Below are 24,123 nucleotides of genomic sequence, written 5' to 3'. Positions count from 1 at the left end.
TCTTCCCCTCCCAGAAAGCCCCAGGTAGGGCAGTAGAAACATCAGTCCTACTGGGACAAAACGCTGAAGGTCTTAAAAGCCTGTCTTTGGGGAGATTAAGGAAAATGGATGTGGGTCAGGGAAACACTGGGGATACCTCTGCTGGCTGAGGAATTCTGGGAGTTGGAGACCACAAGTCTTAAAGTTGCCAAGAGCTCTGTCTGAAAGGGATTCTCCTGCCCATCAGCTGGAAAATGCCCCAACTGGGCATCAGGTTTTAAGTGCTTTCCTGAAACGGGGAGCGAAGGGGCCACACAAGTCTCCGGGAGTGGATGCTTCCTGGGCTCGGTTCTTTTCCTGCAGGCGTTTCGTGACCCAATTAAGTAACATCATCAGTGATAAAAAGGGAGGAGGAGGAGGAAGAGGAGGAATGTGGGTGCTCTTGGTGGTGTTCCTGCAGATATTTCATGACCCAACGAGGGAACATCATCAGTGCTAGAAGGGAGAGGAGGAGGAGGAGGAGGAGGATGACGACGACTATGGGGTCCTTGGTGCTCTCTGAGCTTGGTTTTCTGCAGACGTTTCGTGACCCAAGCGAGGGGGATTGGCCATGCCCCACAGACCACATTTTTATTTTATAAAAGGGGAGGGGCTTTTTCCCTCCCAAGAAGATGGTTCTCGGACAGCCCTCCTTGAAAGGCCAGCCTCTCTCTCTCTCTCTCTTTCTCTCGCGCTCTCTCTCTCTCACACACACACACAAGGAGACAGTGTGGTTTGGCAATTTTTTTTTAACTACATTACATACAGAAACTTGAAACGCAGACCACAAAAGAACAAAAGAACTCATTCCCAAACGACATTAAAACCATTCCTCATTTTAAAAAGCCATTTAGGTATAGGTTTAGTGCTCACAAAGATCTGGAGGGGGGGGAGGACACGTGGCGGACGGAAGGAAGGAAGTGGGAGAAGTGATGGAGAGGCTCCCAAGGGGTGTGTGAAGGCTGTTGCCAACCCCCCCCCCCCGCTATTCTCCCTAGTGTCCAGGGGGTGGGTGGGGGGTGGTCCTGACAGCCAGCCCTGCAATAGAAAAAAATGCCTGGAGAGTGACCCCCCCCATCCCACCTCTCCTTCTCCAAGCAGGAGCTGCTAGCTGGGTTCTGTACCCCGAAGTCGCCCCCCCTGCACGCCCCCAAACCAGGAACACAAATCATGAAATCTGAGCCAAGTACGAAGGACAGACAACCTTGCAAACAAGCCGTTAGTTTTAAATTAGTTCAAACGCTACATTCACTAGTTAAATAAATTACCCACAGTGAATACTGTAAGGAGGTTTTTTTCTTTTTTCTTGGGGCCCGCCAGACGTTGGCGCCCAGCGGGGAGAAGCAGGCTACAATCTTTTCGACGTCTAGCCGGAACTAGACAGGTAAGGCTCAGCTACCGAAGCAGAAGTCAGATGGAGTCCCAGAGAAGGGAGACAGCGGAAGGAGAGAGGGATGAGAATGGAGGTAAAAAAAAAATCAAAGGTGTTGGCAGTGATGACCTTTAGCTGGACGGGGAGTCCCCGGGCGCCCACTTCCCACAAGGCTTTGCAAACACAAAATCTGATTACGGTTCTGAGTTCTGGTTCCTCCAAGTTGTCTATTCTGCCTTCAAAGTGACTCTCTAATCAAGGGCGCCCAACCTTGGCGATTTGAAGACTTCAACTCCCAGAACTCCCTCAAGCCAGCCAGCAAGACTTGTGGACATAGCTGGCTGGGGAATTCTGGGAGTTGAAGTCCGCAAGTTGCCTAGGTTGGATGCCCGTGATCTAGAACCCAGCAAAGATTCGTCAGGTCTTTGGGACCACAATCAGGGAGTCAGGCGGAGGACTTTAGTTAGCACTGATCTTAAGAAAAAAGGTGTCCTGAAAGAGAAGTTGCAAGGGACAAGAGTCACCCGTACCCCCTGTACCCTCGAGCCCCCCTCAACAATGAAACAAGTGCATTGGATGTGACACTGCTGAAAAGGAATAGATGTCAGTAGACCAACTACTCTTAAAGAATCCTCTTGCTAGGTTTTCGAAACAAAAAAACAGAACCAGCTTCACTGAAATAATTACAATCCCCACCCCACCCCCACCAAAAATCTGCTCGGGTGTTTTTAAAGCCAGAAGTATCGCAGCCCTGCTGGCAGCAGGGTGGGAAGATGACAGAGATGACAATAGCCAAGGTGTGCTGGGTGAGATGCACATACGTAAGTTCCCTCCAAGGGGCTACACACCCAAACCTCTGCTACTACTTTGCTCCAATCTGGCACCTACTGAATACACTGGACTGCAATTGTCACCAGGCTGGGACCAAAAGGGTTGAATGGGCCAGGATAAAAAGCCTGTGTCTGTGAGTAGAGACAAAGCCGTTTTCAAGGAGGGTCGATACGATCTAAAATACATGTGCCTGGACCGCTAAAGAGATCAGTTGCCCAAATGCTTTCAGACTCCATGATGTATTCGGAAAAACGGGAAAGCGCGGGGTGGGGTGGGGGTGGGGGTGGCAGAGAAGAAGACCATTGCAGGCTGGATTCCTCCAAATGACCCTTAGAATGCAAGTTGAAATATTGCTTACTCCAGAAGCCTCCAAAGACATCTCTGCACCACCTTCTCACATGCTCTACAGCGGAGCTGAACAATGAGGACAACTTTACGGCCTGGGGACTTCAACTCCCAGAATTCTTGAGCCAGCTGGGGTGGCTCAGGAATTCTGGGAGTTGAAGTCCCCAAGTCTTAAGAGTTGCCATAACTGCACACCCTTGCTCTAAATTTAAAGCCCCCCTCCCTTTTCCTCTGGAAAGTCTGGCACTTACTTCCGACTCTTGATTACGTCCTTCCTAAAGCGGGGCCTGGCCTTGGAGACGGCCGCCTCCCTATAGCATTTCCTCAGGGGTAGCTGATGCTTCTTCCTCCTCCGTCCTCTACTTTCTTTCTCAACGGGAAGGAGGCCCAGCAAGAGCTGACGGGCAGGGCGAGGCCTCCTTGCAGGGCAGTGGGTGGGTGGGTGGTCCGGCAGGGTGCTGTGTGGAATCTTAACTTGGGCTCCAAGGTGGGAAACTTCTAACAGAATTCTTTTGTTGGGGGGGGGCGCACGGGGGGGGCGGCGGGAAACACAGCCAGCTTCTTCTCTTAAAGGAACCTCTCCTTTTTCCTCCCCCGCACTGGCTGCACAACAAGGCAGATCGGGCCTGAATTTTGCCGAGGTCAGGTTGACCCCAACGGAGAGTGAGCACGAATGGAAGGCAGGCTCTGGAACTTTCTTTTACACACCGCCAATGGGCTTTTTGTTTCAAGGCCTGCGGTGGGAGAGCCTTTCGACTGCGCCGGCTTGGAGAGGACAGCTCTGCCTTGCCCTACCTTCGAAGGTGAGAGAGACACAGATTCTGGGTGCTAGTGAAATAGAGTTTGGGAATTACGGGGGCTCTGCTCCTCAGACAAAGACCCTCTTCCGGGCTTGTAGCTGCCTGCCCTTCACAAGTAGACGTGGAGGGGCATTACCCCACAATCATTATCTGGGCTCCAAATATGCACGAAAAGGTTTTGGGGAGGAAGAGGGCTTTCCCCAGCTGCCACTGAGCCACAGGCCTGCAATGGAGATGACTTAGGTGCGCTACCCTTCAAAGACTGATCCTGCAGAACCCCTGGCAGTCGAGAAGTGCCGGTCACAAGAGGGGGAATAGCTATTTCCACTCCATCTTAGCCAAAAGGCGAAGGAACCCCAGACGTGCCAGCTGGGGAAAGGGAAAGCCCGACGGAAACCACCTGCAGCTTACTTCGCAGAGATCAAGAGGTAGTTCGCACCTTAGAGCAAGTCCAGCCTGGGGCCAATAGATCTGGGGGCTTTGGGAATTCCTGCCTGTGAATCTTCACAAACTGAAACTGAAACTGAAAAAATAATGCCTTACAACTGACCATTCTTCCTCTGCTAGTCACCCACTTTTCAAATTTCAAAACAAGCAGCAAAATAAGGATTTTCCTCCAAGCCAAGCTGTGGGCAGAACTATTATCTATTATCCCTTCAGCAGCTGGAACATCCCGGAGGCATTCTGGTGAAGACCTCACCAACTTTCTATCCCAGGGGGTGGGCAGCTATGGCCCCTTTACAGCCTGTGGACTTCAACTCAGGAATTCTGGGAGTTGAAGTTCAGAAGTCATAAAAGGCGCAAATTCTATCGTATCACCACTGGATTCATACTTGGCTCCAGCCAAACCAAATCAAATAAGCCCCATCGGGCCAGTATTTCTGACTAGCAAAACTGAATTCTGAAGTTGTGCAGGGCAGCTCACCAGCTTTTGCAAAAACAAACAAACAAACAAACAAAAAGAGCCAGCCTAGGCGGGTTACACAACTGCGAGTGGCCCAGGATTCAAAGGCTGTTGTGGGCTTTTCTAAAATTGGATTATGGCCAGGAGGTAGAAGGAGAAAAGAGGAAGAGGAACGGTGAGAACAGAAACTATACGTTGTTATTCTTTACCAGCTGCAGGGAGGAAAGCGCCTGCCGCACACGTTTCACCTGTCTGTAAAACATACCTGATCCAATTAGTTCATATAAAGTGTTAACTGCGGTCGCAAAGCTTCCTTTAAAACAAAACAAAACGTGAGGTGGGTATGCCAGGTTAAGGGTTTGGAAGGAAAAGAAAGAAGACTGACAGCACAATCAACGTATTTCTCATGATACATACTAGACGGCCATCCACCACTGGTTCCCACGTTAAAATAGGCTTTTAAGAGCAAGAAGCAAATATCCCTGTAGATCTCACTGAAATTTGGTGAATGACTCCCACTATCCTCGTCCATAAACTTGCTATATATATATATATAGATATATATATTTATATATACTTCTTCTTCTTCTTCTTCTTTAAAGGTACACAAAATCACACTGTAAAATTGCATAATTACTAGAAGAGCCTGTGAACTCATTTTGCACACGGGTTGTTCAAAATACTGGGAAAGCTCCCCAAAAACGGACAAAAGAAATCACCCTGCATTCCGAGAAGAACTGATTTGGGTCGGTTCGATGCCACTTCTTAGCCCGGGGAGGGGTTGTTGGGCTGGGGGTGCTAAACAAGAGGACAAGCGGAAGGGGGTCTCTGGGTGCTTTTCTGAAGTGCAATTCAAGCCACTCGGAGGGTGCTGCTTCCTGCCAGAAGGGAGCAACCGTTGAGGAGGCCTCTCTATCGCTCTCTCTCGCTCTTGTTGGCCTCCCAGGAACCTGACTTTATGTGAAACAGTCACCAGCTCAGCCACAGTGAAAAAAGCTGGTGGGGGGGGGCGAGGGGGAGGCCAGCAAGGAGAACCCTCTGGACTGATACATTCGTGCTTGTTCTCACCATGCAGCACCACTCGGCAGAGCCTGGCATTCCGGCCATGTGGCATGCACTCCAAGTAGACTGGCTGGCAACACCCCCCCTTCTCACCCCACCCCACCCCCGTTCCTAGGGGCCCCTGAAGCTATCTAACTGCAGAATCCCCCCCCCACGCACCCCTTTTTTCTCCCGATGCAACGAGATCTGCCCAGCATTTCCAGATGCTACGTAATACTTGGGTCGAAGGACACCCCACCAGGATGGACGGACTGGAGGCCTCCCCCCCCGACATCAACAGGGCCACCCCATCATGGAGATCACACACAACCATGAGACATATGCGGCCTTTTCACAATGTATTGACTGGTAGATCCCCTTGAGACACCCCCTCCCCTTTCAGGCCTCCTCAGTACCCTGCATCAAGCTAACTCCCTGGTCGCCTTTGGTGGGGAAGGGCAGAAATGGGGGGAGTCAAAGAAGGCAGCGACTGCTGTCGCCTACCCCACATGCAAAAACGTCCTCTTTTTGTTAAAATAATCGGATAATTGTGGAATTGGAACGGGGCCGAGGCAGCCGTACGAGGTAACTCTGGTTCAGTGGTGCGTGCTCTGTTTCCCCTCTCTCGCTCTCTCGCTCTCTCTCGGTCACTCTCCCAGGTTAGCTTATATGCTTACTTCTGTATCTGGAATATAAAGAGACGCAGGTTGATGTTCTTGGCGGCCAGGAGTTTGTTACATTCCACAGAGTCTATGATGGGGAGCGGCATGTATTCCGTCTCGTTGTTCTCGTTGGAGAAGACGAAGTGATAGATGACCGGGTTGATTTTCACGTCGTCGTAAGGTCCCTTGAGCAGCAGGAAGGAGCACTCCATGGGCGAGCTGACCTTGCTCTTGAGGATGAGCTGGAAAGAGAGGGTGCGCTTACACGACAGGTTGGGGTTGCGCTCCGAGTCGTTCACCCGGGCCTTCAAGACCCACGTCTGGTTCAGCACCGTAAACCTGGGCGTTTCGTAGTAAAGGCGGGTGATGAAGTCATCGGTCCGGTACGGACGAAACTGAACCTCTGCAAGACAGCGAGAAGGAAGGGCATTGGGGGGGGAGGGGGGGAAGAGAGACAGAAAAGACAAAAAAAGGAAAAGCACAATTACACGAGAGAAACCGGAAGCAGGAAGAAACAAAGCTCAAGTTACCTGTAGCTACTGCGCGTGGCCTTCTCGGACAGGAGACAAGGGTGAGGGTAGCCATTCAGAGCTAGGGAGGGCCAGAAGCAATTTGGCTCGTGGGGGGTGGGTGGAGAGGGGGAGGAGGAGGAGGAGAAAAGCAGATAAAAATCAATGCATCTTATCATGGCAAAACCCACAATAACACAGTTTCATCGTGGCTCAAGACTGGGGAAGAGAGAGAAGCAACGGGGAAGCTCGGAGATGGTCAGTCCAACCACGGCAAAGGAGGAAAGCCGCCCATCTGCAGCCACAGGGCCCCCGCCACAGGACAAGAAGCCAACCCGAGACTCGGGGACAGGTGAGGTCTAGATGCAGGATGGCCGCCACCCGGCCTTCTCCAAAGGGGCAGAGCACTCGTCGCGTGGGGCCTCTTCGGTCTTCTGGCCTCGTCCGGCTCTTTGCATCAAAGTGGCTGCAGCCTCAGGGCTGCCTAGGCGGCCGTCCTCCGCAGCCACCAACTGCCAGCACTTTTGCCGTGCCCCGTGACGTCACAGCCAAGGCCAAGCCTTCCCCGGCAGCAGCTTGGAGGCCTCTTCCAGTATCCATACGAGATTTCTTGGGAGACCGAAGAGCAGCTCCCCAAGTCAAGAAGGCAGATGGCCCTGGAGCCCTTACGGGCCTCAGACCAAGTGAGGTGATGCATAAAAACCAAATCAGACAAGTCAGGGAAGATGGCACCTTTATTTTATTACCATTCACAATACACAGATGAGAAGGTACAGTTAGGCATCATCAAAATGCAAAACCAAACTAGGTGGCTGGAGAAGCAACGTCCAGTTTTTTGTTTCAAAAAACAGGGCAGAACAGCCTGGGGTGGCATACATGAAGACAAAGAACAGTACACCGAATCATTTCGAAGATTCAAATTTTAGAGACCCCCACAACCCCAAAAAAATGGTTTAGCCCCAGTCCAGTGTCAAGTCTGTTAAAACCCTCGAGAGTCCACCGAGTGTTTTGGGCGATTCAAGTTTATATCAAGATTGTTGGCCCGGTAATTTTTAAAAGTCTTTGGTGTCCCAAACCAATGGAGTTCTCTCCCAGCACAAACTCGGGGACGGGGCAGCTCTGTGGGCAAGTTTGGCTTCGTCGGTGTTTCCAGAGGATGGTTAGGAGGGCACGGCAGCAAAACCTGGACAAAGGAGGCGATGGAGTTATTCAAGCCACACAATCAGCACTTTTGTTCTCTCCGTGTTAAAGCAGCACCACCTGGCCGGCTAGAGGCCGTCTCTTTCCTAAGCAGAGGAGGGTCTGCGCCTCTCTTCTCTCACGGGCAGAGGGGCACAGGGGGTTTTGAGAACATCCCGAGGGGGGATCGCCACCTCCCTGCTTCCGACTTTCAACCTGGGTAGGCTGCACCCTGCTCCACCAACCCCCGGCCCCTTAGCGCTACCCCTAGGGCGCTGCTGGGCTCTGCAGGAGAGCCATTGCCTTAGGGAGTCCAAATCTGGCAGCACCGGGATCTCCTCCTTGGATCGCTTGGATCCCCCCTTCCCCCCACAAACTGTTCCAGCTCTAGGATCAGGTAGGTTTCAGCAGAGAGAGAGAGAGAGAGCTGGTCACCTTTCTTCACAGCCAGAGTTCCCCTGGACTCCATTTGGTTTCTTTTTAAGCTCTAAGCACCTTTAACTTGGCTAAGAAACACATTCCAGTTGTGTTCTCTGAGGCTCCAGCCTTGGTTGGGTCCGAGAGCGGATTATATCCAAGGAGACTCTTTCTGTAGAAAACGTGAATATTTATAGGAAAGGAAAGGAGATTTGAGCATCTATTTTCCTCAAGAAACCCCACAGCCATTAACAGAGCCTTTTCCATGCAATTCTGCGGAATCTGCTTTGAGCCTCCTTGGAGATTCGGAGAAAGAGAGTCCCAAGCTTACCTGCAAAGGCAATTTAGATCCACCGGGCTAAACCGACATTGCTTTCCTTCCCCACCTGGCGTATGTACATTTCTGACACTGAACGCATGCAGAGGTTGGGAGCTTTGGGGACTAGGTCATGAAAACCAGAGACATTTTTCATACCAGGAAATGACAAGCCACTGCAAACTTTCAGAATGCCTACAGCAACCGAGAGGACACTCACCCGACTGAACGACATGGAAGCTAGAAACGCTAAAACATTTCATCCCAAAAGGAAGGGCTTTTGCATAAAGCTCATCGGATACACGCTATTAAAAACAGCAGAATTCCAAACGAGAGAAAACTCAATATTTAGTAGACACAGAAGTAGAGAAAGGAGCAGAACCCACATTGATTTTCATTGTAAATCTGTATTTCTTTTTTGGTCTGTTGGCCGTCTCTGACTGCCACTTCTTACCTGCATTTAGGACCGATCCTTCTTCCCCATGTCACCAGGGCTGCAGGGGCGTAATCGGCAGAAGGAAGAACACCTCAGAGCCGCCTGTGGTTCTCCTCAAGTGGCCCCAACTGGACACCCAGAACTTGCCAATCCCTCCCCCCTCCACAACTCCCTCCCAGGCCTTTAGTGTTGTGCCATTAAACCTCGGGCCTCCCTTAAACTTGGATTCTCAAGTCAACCAGAGGGAAATCTCCAGGAATGAACATTTGGGGTAGGTAGTCTCTGCATGTTAGGTAAGAGAAATAAGTTAATCAAATGAGAGGCCAGGAGAAAAACAAAAGCACGAGAGTCTCCCCCCCTCCTGGCCAGCCCCTATCATTACCTGTGTAACCGATCTTCTCGAAGCTGAGCAGGCCGAAGATGCTGTTGTAAAGCTGCATTTCCCTTTTATGCGTTTGGTCCATCTCATCCAGAATCTCCATTAGCTCGTTCCCCGTCTTGGTGGGGTGGGTGCACTCCGCTTCGTGGACCGTGAGTTCGTGGTAAGGGCCTTGCCACGGGCATCCGATCCGCTTGTACTTGCACTGAGTCACCCTGCAGATGGAAAGCGGGGCAGGCCTGCGATGAGCGGGAAGAAAAGGCCGCACGATGGAGACCGTAGTGGGCCAGAACAGGGCAGGACAACGCTCGGAGGCACAGAGGCTTCGTTGTTTGCCCGGGAGATGATTTGTTCCGTGAAAGAAATGCCCAGGCCGCCTGATCCCACCACGGATCAGAGCCCAACATTCCCTTAAACTAAATAGAAGGTTCCAAGAGAAGAGAGCATTTGTCGCTCAGGGCTGAACTGTGGAATAGAATGAATCTGATTTTATTCGTAGAAGCCTCTAAATCCAGGATCATCTACATTCCTACATGTGCTTTCTCCTTTCAGTTTGCTATAAATTATATGAAGCCCATCTCTCTCTCTCTCTCTCTCTCCCTCCCTCTCTCATCTGTCCTAAACCTGTTGTCAGTTTCAAGGGATGGCCTCCAGGATCAACTGAAACCACTTATAGAAACCTTTTATGTTCCACAATTAAAAGCGGGGCAGGGCCGTGGTGGCTCAGGCTGTAAGATAGCCTGTTATTAAAACACAGCAGCCTGCAATTACTGCAGGCTTGAATCCCACCAAGCCCAAGGTTGACTCAGCCTTCCATCCTTTATAAGGTAGGTAAAATGAGGACCCAGATTGTTGGGGGCAATAAGTTGACTTTGTATATAGTACACAAATGGATGAAGACTATTGCTTGACATAGTGTAAGCCGCCCTGAGTCTTCGGAAAAGGGCGGGATATAAATGCAAATAAAAAAAAAAGAAGAAGAAGAACCATCAGCAAAAAGCTGCCCAACTTCAGCCTTTCTTTGTAGATCCTTCATATGGTATTACAATAATAAGATTTTCAAATCCTTTTCTAATGAGTTCAAGACTAACAGTTGACACATTCACTAGCGTAATTAGCAGAAACATGCAAGAAACATTTGATTAGCCCAAGGCTGCTCCCCTTATTTATATAATCAAGTAAGGTTATATTAGAACAGGGGTCTCCAAACTTGGCAAGATTTTTGGACTTCAATTCCCAGAATTCCTCAGCCATGGCAGCTTTAAGACTTATGGACTTCCACTATGGCTGGCTGAACAATTCTGGGAGTTGAAGTTCACCAGTCTCAAAGTTGCCATATTTAGAGACCCCTGTATTAAAAGAGTAATATGGGAATCTTTTAATTTTAATTATGCTCCATCCTCTCAGGATTTAACTATCTTGATCTCTTTATCAAACACATCACATCAGGCAATTCACCTTTGAACACCCCCCTTGGCACGGATGTTCCCACCCCCGGCACTCCAGGATCTACCTATTATTCCAGGCAGTCAAAGTGAGCAGCTCTCTTAAAAGTGTGGAGCTCCACTTTCCCAGAATTCCAAGGGACAGGGTCACCTCCAGGCTGGCTGGGAATCCCGGGAGCTGCATTCTTCCACCATAACAGAGCAGCAAAGGCAGCTCTAGTAGTTTTGCCTTCAATTCAGTCTCTCTCTCTCTCCCTCTCTCTCTCTCTCTCTCTCTCTCTCTCTCTCACCATTGTAAAAAGCAATCTGTGCCATTTACCTGTCCTGACATTCTTCTTTCTGATGTCTCTCCAGAAGAGAGCGAGGGAACTGCCTCATGCAGAAGCCACACTCTGAGGGAAGTTCGCTCACGGCTTTTTCCACCGCCAGGTTTCGGCAGCAAAGGCTCTTGCTGATCTCGCAGCGACAGTTGGGACAGGTAGCCTGCTCCTCCTTCAGCCGGGCATCCGCCAGCAGGTGGATGAAGCATCCCGCACACATCAAGTGACCGTTTGTACACTGTGGGGGGAAAAGGGAAAGCAGAACTTCAGAGGCCTTCTCCAACAGGCAGCACACCCGCCTGCCTTTTAGCTATTTTTGAAGGGTTCAGCCCTGCCCTCCTCCGCTGGATTCTCAGGCAGGTGCTGGCATCGATAAAGGAGAATCTTCGTAGCTCAGGGTTGACATGAGGGGTCCTCGGGGGTCTCTGAGATAAGGTGGTTTTCTTGCAGATGTTTCACTGCTGAACAAGGCCAATCAAACATTGGTGATGTTCCCTAGTTTGGGTAATGAAGTATCTGCAAGAAAACCACCAAGCTCGGGGAGCACCAAGACCTCTCGGGTGCTGGCATTTTAAAGCAGTATTTGTTCAATAATGGCCTCATGGCATCTCTGCATATGGCTACAAAAAGAAGACGGTGCCTCTTCCAGTAAGAAACAGTACGAACAGTGAAACAATTCAGAATTCTGCCCACCTCTGCATAGGCGTTTTACAGATCACAATCACATTCAACGTTCTTGCTTTAAACCCAGAGCCCGTGTCGACTCAAGAGGTCAGAACCCAGGCTTTCCAAAAAAGGCACCAGAGCAGCACTAGATCAACTCTGAAGGCCCCTCCAGGAACGGAGGAAGGTGGAGAGGTTTTTTACGGGTCATACAGCAGACAGATGACGATGGAACATTCTTTTGAGGTCCTTATACTATGAAAACACAAATCACTTTCAAGTTAGGACAATTGGCTCTCAAGGAAAGGCATCCAATCTTTGAGTTATTGTGACTCAACAGGTGAAAATTAATTAAAATCCCGGAATGTGGAGGCAGCAAATTATCCAGGGAAGTTTCAACATTCCACCTTGAAAGACTTATCTATAATCTTTTGAATCAAGCCCAACTCCTGACTTCATGGATACATCCAGGTAATCTTCTGGTGGACGATACTGAACTGGTTTTGCTAATTTCTTCTTCTACAATACTTTTCCAATTTCCCTGTCCAGCCTATAGCTCTGCTGGGTCTTCCATTTCAGTATCAAGAGCAAGGCTGCTCCTGTTCAGCTTTTCAAGAGCAGCTAAAATCACTTGTATCCTGCTATTTAAATAAATCATGAGCATGGGGTGGGGGTGGGGGGGACCCTCCAACTTTGCAACTGAGCTGTCTGTAGCTGGGCAGGAGAAAAGTGTCAATGGGCAAATGGAGTTGCCCCCATCAACATGACGTGCATGGATTTCCCAAAAGCTCTGACTTTTAAGGATTACAAACTGTTTAAAAATATAAAATAAATAAATACAAAAGCAGGCTAGTCAGAGCAATAGTCTTCCCTGTAATGACGTATGGGTGAGAGAGTTGGACATTAAGAACGGCTGACTGAAGAATTGACGCCTTTGACCTGGGGTGTTGGTGTAAATTACTACGTATACCATGGACAGCCAGAACAACCAACAGCGAGGTGTTAAATTGTATAAAACCAGACATATCATTAGAAGGTAAAATCATAAGACCACGTCGGATTTACTTTGACCATGTTATGCATGGTTAGTGGAACAAGAAGAAGGGGCAAGCAACAAACATGCTCATCAAATAAACAAACAAACAAACATGTTCATCAAAGATGAACACCCAACAACTGAAAGAACCAAGAGTCGAACCGAACAGTTAAAACCAACTAACTGGTTAAAAACAGAAAAGAAAGAGTAGGAATAAAAGGGTCATTTTCTTAAGGGGGTGGGGAATAAGAAACGGAGTTCTCATTTTCATTTAGTGAGTTCATAACTGATCTCGGTAAACAGTAAGATGTTGAGTAATTAATCCATCAATCAGAACAGAGCAGGAAGGGGCTGCTCCATTCTGCTCAAGAAGACCCTATACCATTTCAGACAAGAGGACTGAACAACGTTGAAGTGATTCAACATTCAAGGACTCCTCCATCGATCGGTGCCAGCCCTGGGGGTAGCCGAAACTTCTCCATCCCCCTCTTTATGCTCCGTGGACTTCAAGTTCCAGAATTTCTGAGCCAGCCAGGAATGATGGAAGTTGAAGTCCAAGTCTTTATAGCCTTGGGGAAGCCCAAAAAGGTGGAGGAGGACCGGATATGGTGGACAGGCTCTTCCACAGGAGAGCGGCCATCACCGAGAAGGCTTGCCCCCAGATCTTGTCCATGACATTCCCTCCAATAAGGCAGCCTCCGCAGCTCCTCTTGGGGAGAGTGAAAGTCCCACTCTTTTGGACAACTTTAAAGGCATACTGGAGAAATGCCAGTTGAAGGAGCAGCTTCGGGTAGCAAGGGGCTTGCTTCCAAACAGCCACAGGAGTTCTTAACTCTCCCTTTTCTTCTTGCAGCCATGCAGAAGTATCTGGTTGGCCACTGGGAGAAACAAAATGGCAGACTCCAATGGCCCTGATCCAGTCAGGTCATTCTTCAACCCCTTATCTTCTAAGGCCACTCTACCAACAAAAGACCCCGTTAGCCTTCTGCCTGGACAGGAAGCACAGCTGCAGCCTGACCTGAAAAATGTTGCCCTCCTTTGTTCCGAGGTGTCAATCCAGAGTAGCCAGGAATTCTGGGTATGGTAGTCTTCATGTAGCTAACCCACCTGCTGACCACTTGAAGCTAACACTGATAATGCAGAAATTCTCTCCTCTGTGCACAAAATGGCGTGTTTGACCAGTCCACACATAATTAGACAAACCCTCCCTTTGCTACTGTTGTGCTACACCAAGAATGCACAAACACACATACATTTTCTATGCCTCATGTGCTTTCAGATGAGAAACAGGAACTAGTAAGTCCAAATTCCGGTGGCACCGACTCTTTCTGCAATGTCTAAGAAACCCAGGCAGGCCTGTGGCCTTGAAAGGACTGTGCCCCATGGGATCTAGCAGACATGCCCAACCCTTTGAAAGTGGTACTTGATTTGAGAAACAGGAAGCCAGCTTTCCTGGTTTATTCTAATTCCAAATGCCAAACACACAGAGCTTTGCACCTTCATTGTACAGAAAAGCAGAACAATCATATTCAGGTATAAAGCCAGGGAGTGGCTTTTGGCCGCTGCAGTTCAAATCTCTGACACAAAAGAACAGAAAATAACAAGAGCTGGAAGAGACTATAGAGGTCTTCTCATCCAAGCCCCTGCTGAAGCAGGAAACTCTATACTATTTCAGACAAACCGTTGTCCAGTTTCTTCTCAAAAACCTTCAATAATTTATTGGTTTAAACTTTTAGTCTCTAACTGGATAACGGAATCACCAAAATGGAAGGGACCTTGGAGGTCTTCTAGTCCAACCCCCAGCTCTAGCAGGAGATCCTACTGTAACAAAGGAGGCAATGCAAAGGCAGCTTTGTCCCTCGTACTGTGCAATTCAGGGTACCCCAGGCTGAAAAGAAGCATTTGGGGGAGCAGTTAGTCACGTGAGGAAGAGAACAGCCCGGCCTCTCCACCATCACGGCATCTAGAGCTGCAGGCTGAAGGGTTGCACGGATCCCTGCAGTGATTCCAGGTATGTCACACCATTACACACCATGGGAGAATAAAATAAAAGGCACATCCAAAAACAATATTTTAACGTTTTTTTTCTACTATAATCATCTCCTAATGGTCTGACTTGTACATTTTTGATGAAAGAGGAGTATATGATGGCCCCTTTACAAGCAGTGCACTTCAACTCCCATAATTGCTTAGCCAGGTATGCATGGCTGGCTCAGGAATTCTGGGAGTTGAGGTCTACAGGTCGTAAAGTTGTCCACCCTGATAGAGACTATATTACTATTGTAAATGCTCCCTACCCAAGTTTACGACCGGCTAGATGCCTAGTCTAGAGAAAAGAAGGACTAGGGGGGGACATGATAGCAGTCTTCCAGTATTTGAGGGGCTCCAATTTATTATCTGAAGCACCTGAAGGCAGGACAAGAAGCAACGGATAGAAACTCAAGGAGAGAAGCAACCGGGAACTAAGGAGAAACATCCTAACTGTGAGAACAGTGGAACGCCTTGCCTCCAGAAGTTGTGGGTGCTCCATCACTGGAGCTTTTTAAGAAAAGTCTGGACAACCACTTGTCTGAAATGGTACAGGGTCTCCTGCCTGAGCAAGGGGTTGGACTAGAAGACCTCCAAGGTTTCTTCCAACTATTCTGATTGATCCTGCTGAATGGGGTACGATGTGTGCTTATTTGGCTTCCCAAGGAGATCAATTCTTGCTTTTCTAAAGTCACCGTCAAGTTAAAGTCAACTGCTGCTGATTACATCCACGCGTGTTCTTGGTGGTGTCATGGAAGAGATTTGCCCCTCCGGAAAGATTTCCAACTTCCGAGTCTAACATCTTGATCACCATCTTGATTTCCATCTGCTACAACAAGGCAATTTACGATTTAGAAAGGGCAGCCTTTCCTGGATGTTTATAGCATTCAAGACTTTTGACCAGCCAGCCAGCCATTTATCTCCTTATATACAGGTAGTTACAACAGTTCATTTAGTGGTTGTTTGAAGTTACAACAGCACTGAAAAAGAGATTTATGACCATTTTCCACATTTATGACTGTTGCAGCATCCCCTTGGTCATGTGATGAAAATTCAGATGCTTGACAACTGGTTCATATTTATGAAGTTGCCGTATCCCTGGGTCATGTGATCCCCTTTTGTGACCTTCTGAGAAGCAAAAACAATGGGGAAGCCAGATTCATTTATCAACCGTGATACTAACTTAACAATTGCAGTGATTCACTTAACAACAGTGGCAAGGAAGCCTGTAAAATGAGGCAAAAATCACTTAACAAATGTCTCACTTAGCATAATATACATTTTGGGCTCAATTGTGGTTATTAGGTCGAGGATTACCTGTACTGCACTACCGCTTCTTTTAAACCACAGTTGCATAATAAAGATATAATCCTTTTCATTGTAGGTCAGCCTTTAAAAAAAATAATTGACTGCAACTCCAAGGAAACTCAGACACATCCGTTTCCAAACGCCCCCAAATTCTACAATCAAAGCAGTTTTAAATGCCTCGTTATCTGTACTCCGATAGCTCCCAGCTCAGTAAGAGAACTCCCTCTTTACCCAATTATCACACACTTTTCCTTCTTTGTGACTTTGAAACAACTTCACCTCCACCCAAGATACGAGGGACACCGCAGAGGAAGGTCCTGGTCATTATTGCTAACAGATGTTGAAACCCCCTGGAAAAAATAAGTAGATAAATTTCTTGTGGGCGGTTTTCAAACCTCAAAAGCATTGCTCAGTATAATCATTGCCAACTTCTTGTTATATGAAATATTTGTTCACCCAGCTACCACTTCAGGGGAATTTGCCCAATTAATGAAATAGTTGCTGAAAAAAAAGGGCTGGCACTACAAGCATCTGAAGGCAGGACAAGAAACGATGGACAAAAACTCACCAAGGAGAGATCCAACCTAGAAATAAGGAGGAATTTCCTGACATTTAGAACAATTAATCAGTGGAATGGCTTGCCTCTGGAAGTTGTGGGTGCTCCATCAGTGGAGGTCTTCGAGAAGAGATTAGACAACCATTTGTCTGAACTGGTATATAGGGTCTTCTGCCTTGGGCAAGGTCCCTTCCAAGTGTTATTCTGTTATACATCCAGACTCACCAAATGAACTGCTTGTCACTGCCTACAGAAGGTTATTAGGAGCCAGAACACAGCTGGACTTGAAATCAGCCATTTTCCAGAGGGATTCCAGAATCAAATTGTTTCAACGATGTTGCAAATCAAGTTTTCTAGATCCCTGAAGTTTCAGATTAAGAATTATTAATTCATAAAACTAGATTTTATCAAGCCCTAGTGTTTTAATACTACAGAGACAGAGAGAAAGAGATCAGGTTTCTGCTATTTTCTCCAGAGGATGTTTTCAGAGATAAGGAAGTATCACAAGTTGTTAAGATCCAGAGAGACTTATGGTGTGGTCTCTTCCGCCTGGGTACAGAATAGTCTCTTTTCCGTGTTTATTTAACTATTATTTCCAAAGGGACAGCCATATTTCTTGATAACAAGAAAAATTCACTATGCCCTTTTTGTAGCTTTGAGAAAAATTGTAGCCACAGAAAAAAGCAGAAGTCACCTTACATCCTGTTGTGCTATAGGTCCATATTCTTAGTGACCAACAGCCAGAAAAAGTCTTTTCCACCAAGGCTTTTCCTGATCATACTTATCCTATTTCTTGAGTAGCAAAAACAAAAAGTAGAACAATGGTTCAATTTATACCAGCCCTTGTTCTGTTCAACTACAGCGTTAAAGAGAATATCACTCTTACTTCTTCAGTTCTACAGATTTTAAACTAAGATCAACTAACTTTATTAAAGTTCCAAAAAATCACTTCCGAGTCCCAATGAGGAAAGCAGTGAGTACTTTAAATAATTAGAGCAATTATTTATTGGGTGAATTAAGTGGCTCCAGTCTGCGACTCCAAGTAATATACAATCCCCCAGTACAGTTGAGATTAAAACCATACAATCAGTTAAAAACAGCAACTGGAAATACTCCTGTGGAATCGGAAGTCCTGAATAACAACATTAACAATAATAAAAGGAAGTCCAAACTCACAACCCTTGGCTTTGTGGAATAAGTAGGTTTTCACTGGCTTCCTAAAAGCCAGAAAGGAAGGGGTGAATTATGTATCAGGGTTACGCTTTTGCAGAAGGGGGGTGATGGTGAGTGACTGAAAAGGCATATTTGCATGGCCACTGAAAGTAACAATCTCTGAAGAGATAGCTAAAAATCAATGCACTTTCAATTCCATCTTCATATAGAATCAGATTAACTTTTCCACCAAGGTTGTCTGCAATAGCAGCCTAACTAACTTTCTCCACAACCAAAAGGGGAGGTTAGAGACTGGTCAACAATTGTCCAGTATACCCGGGTTAAGCAATGGCTTGAGAAAAGGGTGCCTCACCTCCACGTGCAAAGAAGGGGTTACACACCCTCTCTGAAGAACACATTTGCCACTGCTCAGATCCACTTTCTTCCCCCCCCCCCAGGCCTTCATCAATCAGGAAGCTTCCTCAAGCCTCACAAGATCCAATGCATCCCAAATAATGTTACAGGATGGAGCCAGAACCATCAGGTGTCAAGCCCTATGCGTGTCTGAGAGACTTTCTGCTCAAGGCGTCTGGAAAATCCTTCACGGTGGCCCCCGAGATGCCCATCTTTGTCCAGTGGGGTATAGATCACTCTGTAAAGAGTCACTGGACCACAATTTATCCACAGGAAAATCTGGAGTAATAGTGATATTTTGTCTTATTGCCACAGCAGAGATCCGAGTAAAGAGTCTTATCTGTTATTGATGAGGTTTATCCTGTGGCACTGGTGCTTTAGGCATCTCTTGAGTTTGCTTTGTTCTCTGAAGCTCTGCAGAAAACTAACCCCCTCCCCTCTAATCTTTGCAAGAAGGGTCTAAAAGCATCTTTCACTTGGTCATTATTCTGAGGGGAAAGTCAGTGAAAGGTACAATTGTATCCAAAGCAAAGCTACTATTTCAGCAGATGGTTAAGGCCTTGGCAAACTTTGCCTGCCATCCCTTCTAAAAGCTCTCCATGCAACCCCCTGGAAACCATAGTGTTCCATTAAGGGCCTACAGGCAGCTCAATCAAACGGGCCCTCCCTCCATCTGGAGCTTTGTAGCATCAGAGAACTCTATAACAGGGGGCCTCCAAAGTTGGCAACTTTTAAGACTTGTGGACTTCAACTCCCAGAAGTCTTAAAAATTGCCACGTCTGGAGATTTCTGCCCTATAAGCACTCACAATTTGACCATGACAAGGGGCAGGCGTTAACATCTCTAAAGCCTTGGATCAAGAGAAAACAAAGAAAAACTAGTGTATGACCTCCAAATACGCCCTGGGCACTGGATGTCATTGGATAGATCCAGAGTTATTATGACTTCTCAGGCAAACCAAGGTTCTGGAGAACCATCGGCCTTGCCAACCCCAGGATCATGCCAAGGAGCTCAGACAGAGCAAGTGTCCCGTGGCAAGGGGCATGCCACACAACCAGCATTGCCATCTGGTCCTTAGAATCCAACTTTACCATTAAGACCTCCCATCTAGTTGCCTGCAAGGCAGAGCCACTCGGGATGCCAGCAGGATCCCAGATTTGAGCTGGTGGGAGACAGAGAAAGACACGTGTGAGAGGTAAATCCCCCACTCCGTGCCGAGTCGGGTCTGTCCTCCCATTCACCATCATCATCATGAGGCAAGGCGTGGCATTCAGCAGCATCAGGTAGAACTCCAGGGCTCCAAGGATCTGTTCTGTGGGTTGAAAATTAGGAGCCAGAAGTAGGAAAATAGCCACACCTCCTTCCCCAAAAAGCAGCCTGCTCCCTGCCTCCAACCATCTCTCTCCCCCTATAATGAAGAAGTACAATGGTTTTCCAAAATAGCTCAAAGCATTTTTTTATCAATAGAATAATTGGAATCCCCAGGGAAAAAAAAAAACACAAGTGAAACTACAAGCCTCGATGCCACATCTCTTTACTGGCCACAGTAACTAGGTTTGTTAGGCTCCTGATAGCCTGGCAAAAAAAAAAAGGGGGGGGGGAAGGATCTATTGTTTGGTACTCCAATCCTGGTTGACTTCTATGGGGACAGGACCTTGCAGCTGAAAACAGCAGAGAAGTTAAGAAGCATGCACATTCAAGAAACTCTGATATAGACTTGTTAAGCCTGTTACTTTAGAGCAGGACTCTCCAAACTTGGCAACTTTAAGATGCTTCAAGCATGGCCGGCTGGGGAATTCTGGGAGTTGACGTTCACAAGTCTTAAAGTTGCCATGTTTAGAGTTCTTCTACTATAGGTGATCTTAGACAAGAGGGCAACCATCACCAAATTCCAAGTGCAAGGGTTTTACTACTACAAATAATTTCATTAGCCCACAGTTTAATTATCTGTGTACTTCACTATCATTTTATGATGGCACAATTCTATGCTACAGACAGAAAATACCATGGAGATTTGAGGTGCCACATAACCATGGTCATAACCTTCACATATAGAGAGTTCACCAACACAGATTATATGCCACTATTTTACATGGTCATACAACTTGGATGACTTCAGTCCCTGTTATATATCAATTACATATAAACAACCATTTAAAGCTGGAACTGAGGAGGAAGAGAAAACAGATGGCCGTTCTTCCCTCTCCCAGGAAAGGAATCATTAAAGCATAACTGGAAAAAGTCCATTTAACTGTTGGCTTGTTGGCTTGGCTGCCTTGTCCAAAGAGCCTTTCTTTGGCTTCTCTGAACTAAAACAATCACAGGGACTAGAAAGAGAAATAGAATTCTTTATTGGCCAAGTGTGATTGGACACACAAGGATTTAGTACGCCACTCAAGCCAAAAACAAAAACAAAAAAGACTGCTCAAAAGAACAATCTGAAAGAATAAGAAGGGGATGCAGCTTGACCGACCACCCTATGCTACCTTGCAGAACATTTTTCCATTCCAGAATAGAGACAAAAACTATCTACCCGATACCACCATCTTGATTCATCCGATAGCCTGGGAAATCTAAAATATGCTTTTTTTAAAGTCAGGAGATTTAGTATGAATTGTAAAAAATACTTGCTTGCCCCCTTCATGGATTCTGAATGTTAAAAGATGTCTATACTTCTTTTGTGGCCTCTCTTCATTTCATACTAGAAAGCAACTTTAACTTCTCCCTGTTCATTTTTGTTAACGATTATGCAAGTATTTACTTCATCCCAAGCCCCAAAATCTTAACATTTTCATTTTGAAAAAGAAATAAATTGGACTTGGGAGGAAAAGGTTCAAACTCTTCTGTGTTCCGGTCCAGTTTTATCTGAACACCTAATTATTTTTAAAAAATAACTAAGTATTATTAAGAACACCTTACTGGGGAGAGAAGCATACCTGTTCAACAAACGTTTGCCAACAAGTAACCTTTGTGAGCCCAACCTATCAATGTACTGGCTACAAAAGCTCCTCTTTTCTTTCCTATACCTCCATCCTTCAGTCTCCAATACGTTCCTGTAAGGTGCCTGGTGACCGCATACATTTTTATGCGGAAACATCAATATACAAGATGTTCTCATGAACAATTATACAAGGAAAAAGCAGAAAAGACAATGCCCCAGTGACTACTAAGAACAGTAAATGCAGTAGATGATCTAAAGCAGGGGTCTCCAACCTTGGTCCCTTTAAGACTTGTGGACTTCAACTCCCAGAGTTCCTCAGCCAGCTTTGCTGAGGTATTCTGGAAGTTGAAGTCCACAAGTCTTAAAGTTGCCAAGGTTGGAGACCCCTGATCTAAAGTCTGCTATCCAATTATAAAGGATGGTTTTGAACTCAATTTTTAGGACAAAATAATAGCATGTATAAATCCAACCACAAAAGACCAATTCATGCAGTAGCTTATTTTTGATCATTATGGTAATCCTTCTTCCTGAAATTTTAAATTATTTTAAATTTTAAATATTAACAGGAGGAAAAAGAAACTGTCAGAACCATTTCTTTCCCCAGAGCACTGTATCTCAAAATAAGGCTCAATCAAAAAACTTTATAGGGCTTGTTACAAAATCTGACGCTAAACCTGCCGGCCTTAAAGACCCAATATGTTATGATAAGAAGAACCACACCTGATGAGCAGACAAAAGGCGAAGACTAGGAGGTGGGAGGGGCAAGAGACAACCTAGAAAATGTGTTTTCTACCTTTATGCAAAGGACAGCATATTGTCTACACAACACCTGTAAAAAACACGAGTCACCCTTGTGAATGTGAATGGGGGCCTTTAAAACAGGGGTCTCCAACCTTGGTCCCTTCCTTGCATTCTTGTTCAAAAAAGCGGCACCTCACACCATTCTTCACTTATATGATAAAGGTATCACACAGGTTGCTGCAAACCTCCCCTCTCCCCCCAAAAAAGGTATCCCTATCCTTCTCTTTTCTTCCTCTCCATTCAAAAAGCCAGCACACCACACCATTAACTTACTTACCTTTATCACACAGGTGGACTGCAACCCCCACCCCAAGGAAAAGGTAAGAGGAAGAGTCATTCCTGCGATTGCTCTATTGTTTCTAAAAACAGCCATCTACGGGGCACCCCCAAAGGTGCCTTTTTCAGGAGGCAACTGGACTTTCTGGTTTTTCTTTGAAGACATTTCGCTTCTCATCCCAGAAGCTTCTTCAGCTCTGACTGAATGGTGGGGAATGGAAGGATTGATACTCCTTGCACAGCTGGTCATTTGCATCCTTTTAGAGAGCCCTTGAGGCAGGCCACGTGGAGGATCATCTGTGTCTTTAGGGTCACCTACATCCTTCCATTCCCCCCCATCCAGTCAGAGCTGAAGAAGCTTCTTGGATGAGAAGCGAAACGTCTTCAAAGAAAAACCAGAAAGTCCAGTTGCCCTTGCACAGCAAGGGCAACACTTTTGGGACAACCATGACCTGGATGACGGAAAATCTCTACAGATTCATGTACCGGGCACCTTACCAGATGCTATTTCTTAGAGCAGGTATTTCTAAACCTGACAACTGTAAAACTTGGGGCCTTCAACTCCCAGCATTCCCCCAGCCAGCTTTGCTGTCTGGGGAATGCTGGGAGTTGAAGTCCCCAAGTCTTAAAGTTGCTAAGGTTGGTTGGAGAGCCTTGCTCTAGGGCAGGAAAGCACCTTTTCCAGGTAACCCTTCAGGCTGTTAAAATTCGGGTGGGGGGGACGGGACTTGCATGCCAGGCTTTGCTGCAGAGACCTCCCCAATCCCTTACAGAGCCTCCTCCCCAAAAGGCTTACCTGCCTACCACTCCCAGCCATGCAGTCCAGGTGAGGGGTGTGTGTGTGTCTGTGTCTGTGAGGGTCGCTCCTCTGGAAAAAGGGAGCCCTTCCAATCCTGTGGGGGGGGGTGGAGAGCTCGCCCCCCCCAATCTGCAGCGGGAAGGCCCTCCCCCACCCACCCACCCCAGGAAGGGAGGGGCGGACCGCACCTGGTAGACGGAGGCCTTGGGCAGGTCGAGGCACACCGTGCAACACAGCACCGAGTAGAGCCGCTCCTCCAGCTTCACGCCGCCGCCGCCGCTGCCGCCCTCGGCCCCGCCGGGCAGCTTGAGCCGCTTCTTAGGCGGCGCGTCCGAGTCTCGGTCGCCGCCGGGCTCGGGCTGGCCCTGCCGGCTGCCGCCGCCGCCGCCCCCGCGCCCGCCCGCCGACCCCGAGCGGGGCCCCTGGCTCCTCAGGGCCCGGGCCCGCCGCGGCCGCCACCGCTTCCCCCAGCACCAGCGGCCCCGCGGCCGCCACGCCGGCCGCCGCGGCCGCCGCCACCCCGCTGCCGGGCTCCCGCTCGTCCGGCCCCGACATGCTCTGGCTCGAGCGCGGCTTCAGCCCGCGGTGGTCAGCCCGGGTCCGGCCGCCTCAGGCGCCGCCATCTTGGTTTGGCTCCTTCCCCAGGCAGGCGGCGGGCGGGCGCCCTCGGGCCACGCCCCCCCCCGGCTCGCTCAGCCAATCCCCGGCGCCTGCTCACGCCCGACCCCCGTCAATAGCAGCACGCACGGCAACGCGTGAGCCTGCGAGACAAACAGCAGACTCCTCCAATCGCCAGTCGCAGCCGGAAACAAACAGGGCGCGCCGCTGCTCACCATTTACGCTTTTAAGGACCCGCCAATTAGCGCTCTTCGAGGGCGGGGCCCAGGTCCGGAGGAGGGGGGCCGCCGGGAGTAACCCCAAGGACGAATGGCGGGGCACGCCCAAAGCAGCGGCAGCCTATCCTCGGCGGGGGGCGGAGCCTGGGTGGGTGTGGCCGTCTCGGAGGGGCGCAGGTGAGGCCAGGTGGCCGCCCAGGTGCGATGCCCAACCGGTCGCCCGCCCGCCCGCCAGGTGATTCCACGCTTCTCGGCCCTCCCGCCTGGGCGAGGTTAATGAGAGCACCTCAGCTGGGGCTGGTTGGGGCCGCCTCGTTCCTTTTGCCAGGTAGCTCAGGT

The 24,123-nt window shown here is 48.1% G+C and overlaps 1 protein-coding gene across 1 annotated transcript; it reads right to left on the bottom strand.

Annotated features, from left to right (window-relative positions):
• Window positions 1-5,511: 5,511 nt before the first annotated feature.
• ZFTRAF1 (zinc finger TRAF-type containing 1) lies at window positions 5,512-23,645 on the bottom strand. Its single transcript, XM_058174798.1, is given in 5 exon segments — window positions 5,512-6,376; window positions 9,213-9,424; window positions 10,974-11,212; window positions 23,137-23,340; window positions 23,342-23,645. Coding segments are annotated over 5 exon segments (1,209 nt in total). The 5' UTR covers window positions 23,504-23,645; the 3' UTR covers window positions 5,512-5,984.
• Window positions 23,646-24,123: the final 478 nt, after the last annotated feature.

Source organism: Ahaetulla prasina, chromosome 3 (assembly GCF_028640845.1).
Source record: "Ahaetulla prasina isolate Xishuangbanna chromosome 3, ASM2864084v1, whole genome shotgun sequence".
Classification (NCBI taxonomy): domain Eukaryota; kingdom Metazoa; phylum Chordata; class Lepidosauria; order Squamata; family Colubridae; genus Ahaetulla; species Ahaetulla prasina.
This window is presented reverse-complemented; position numbering and strand designations above follow the sequence as displayed.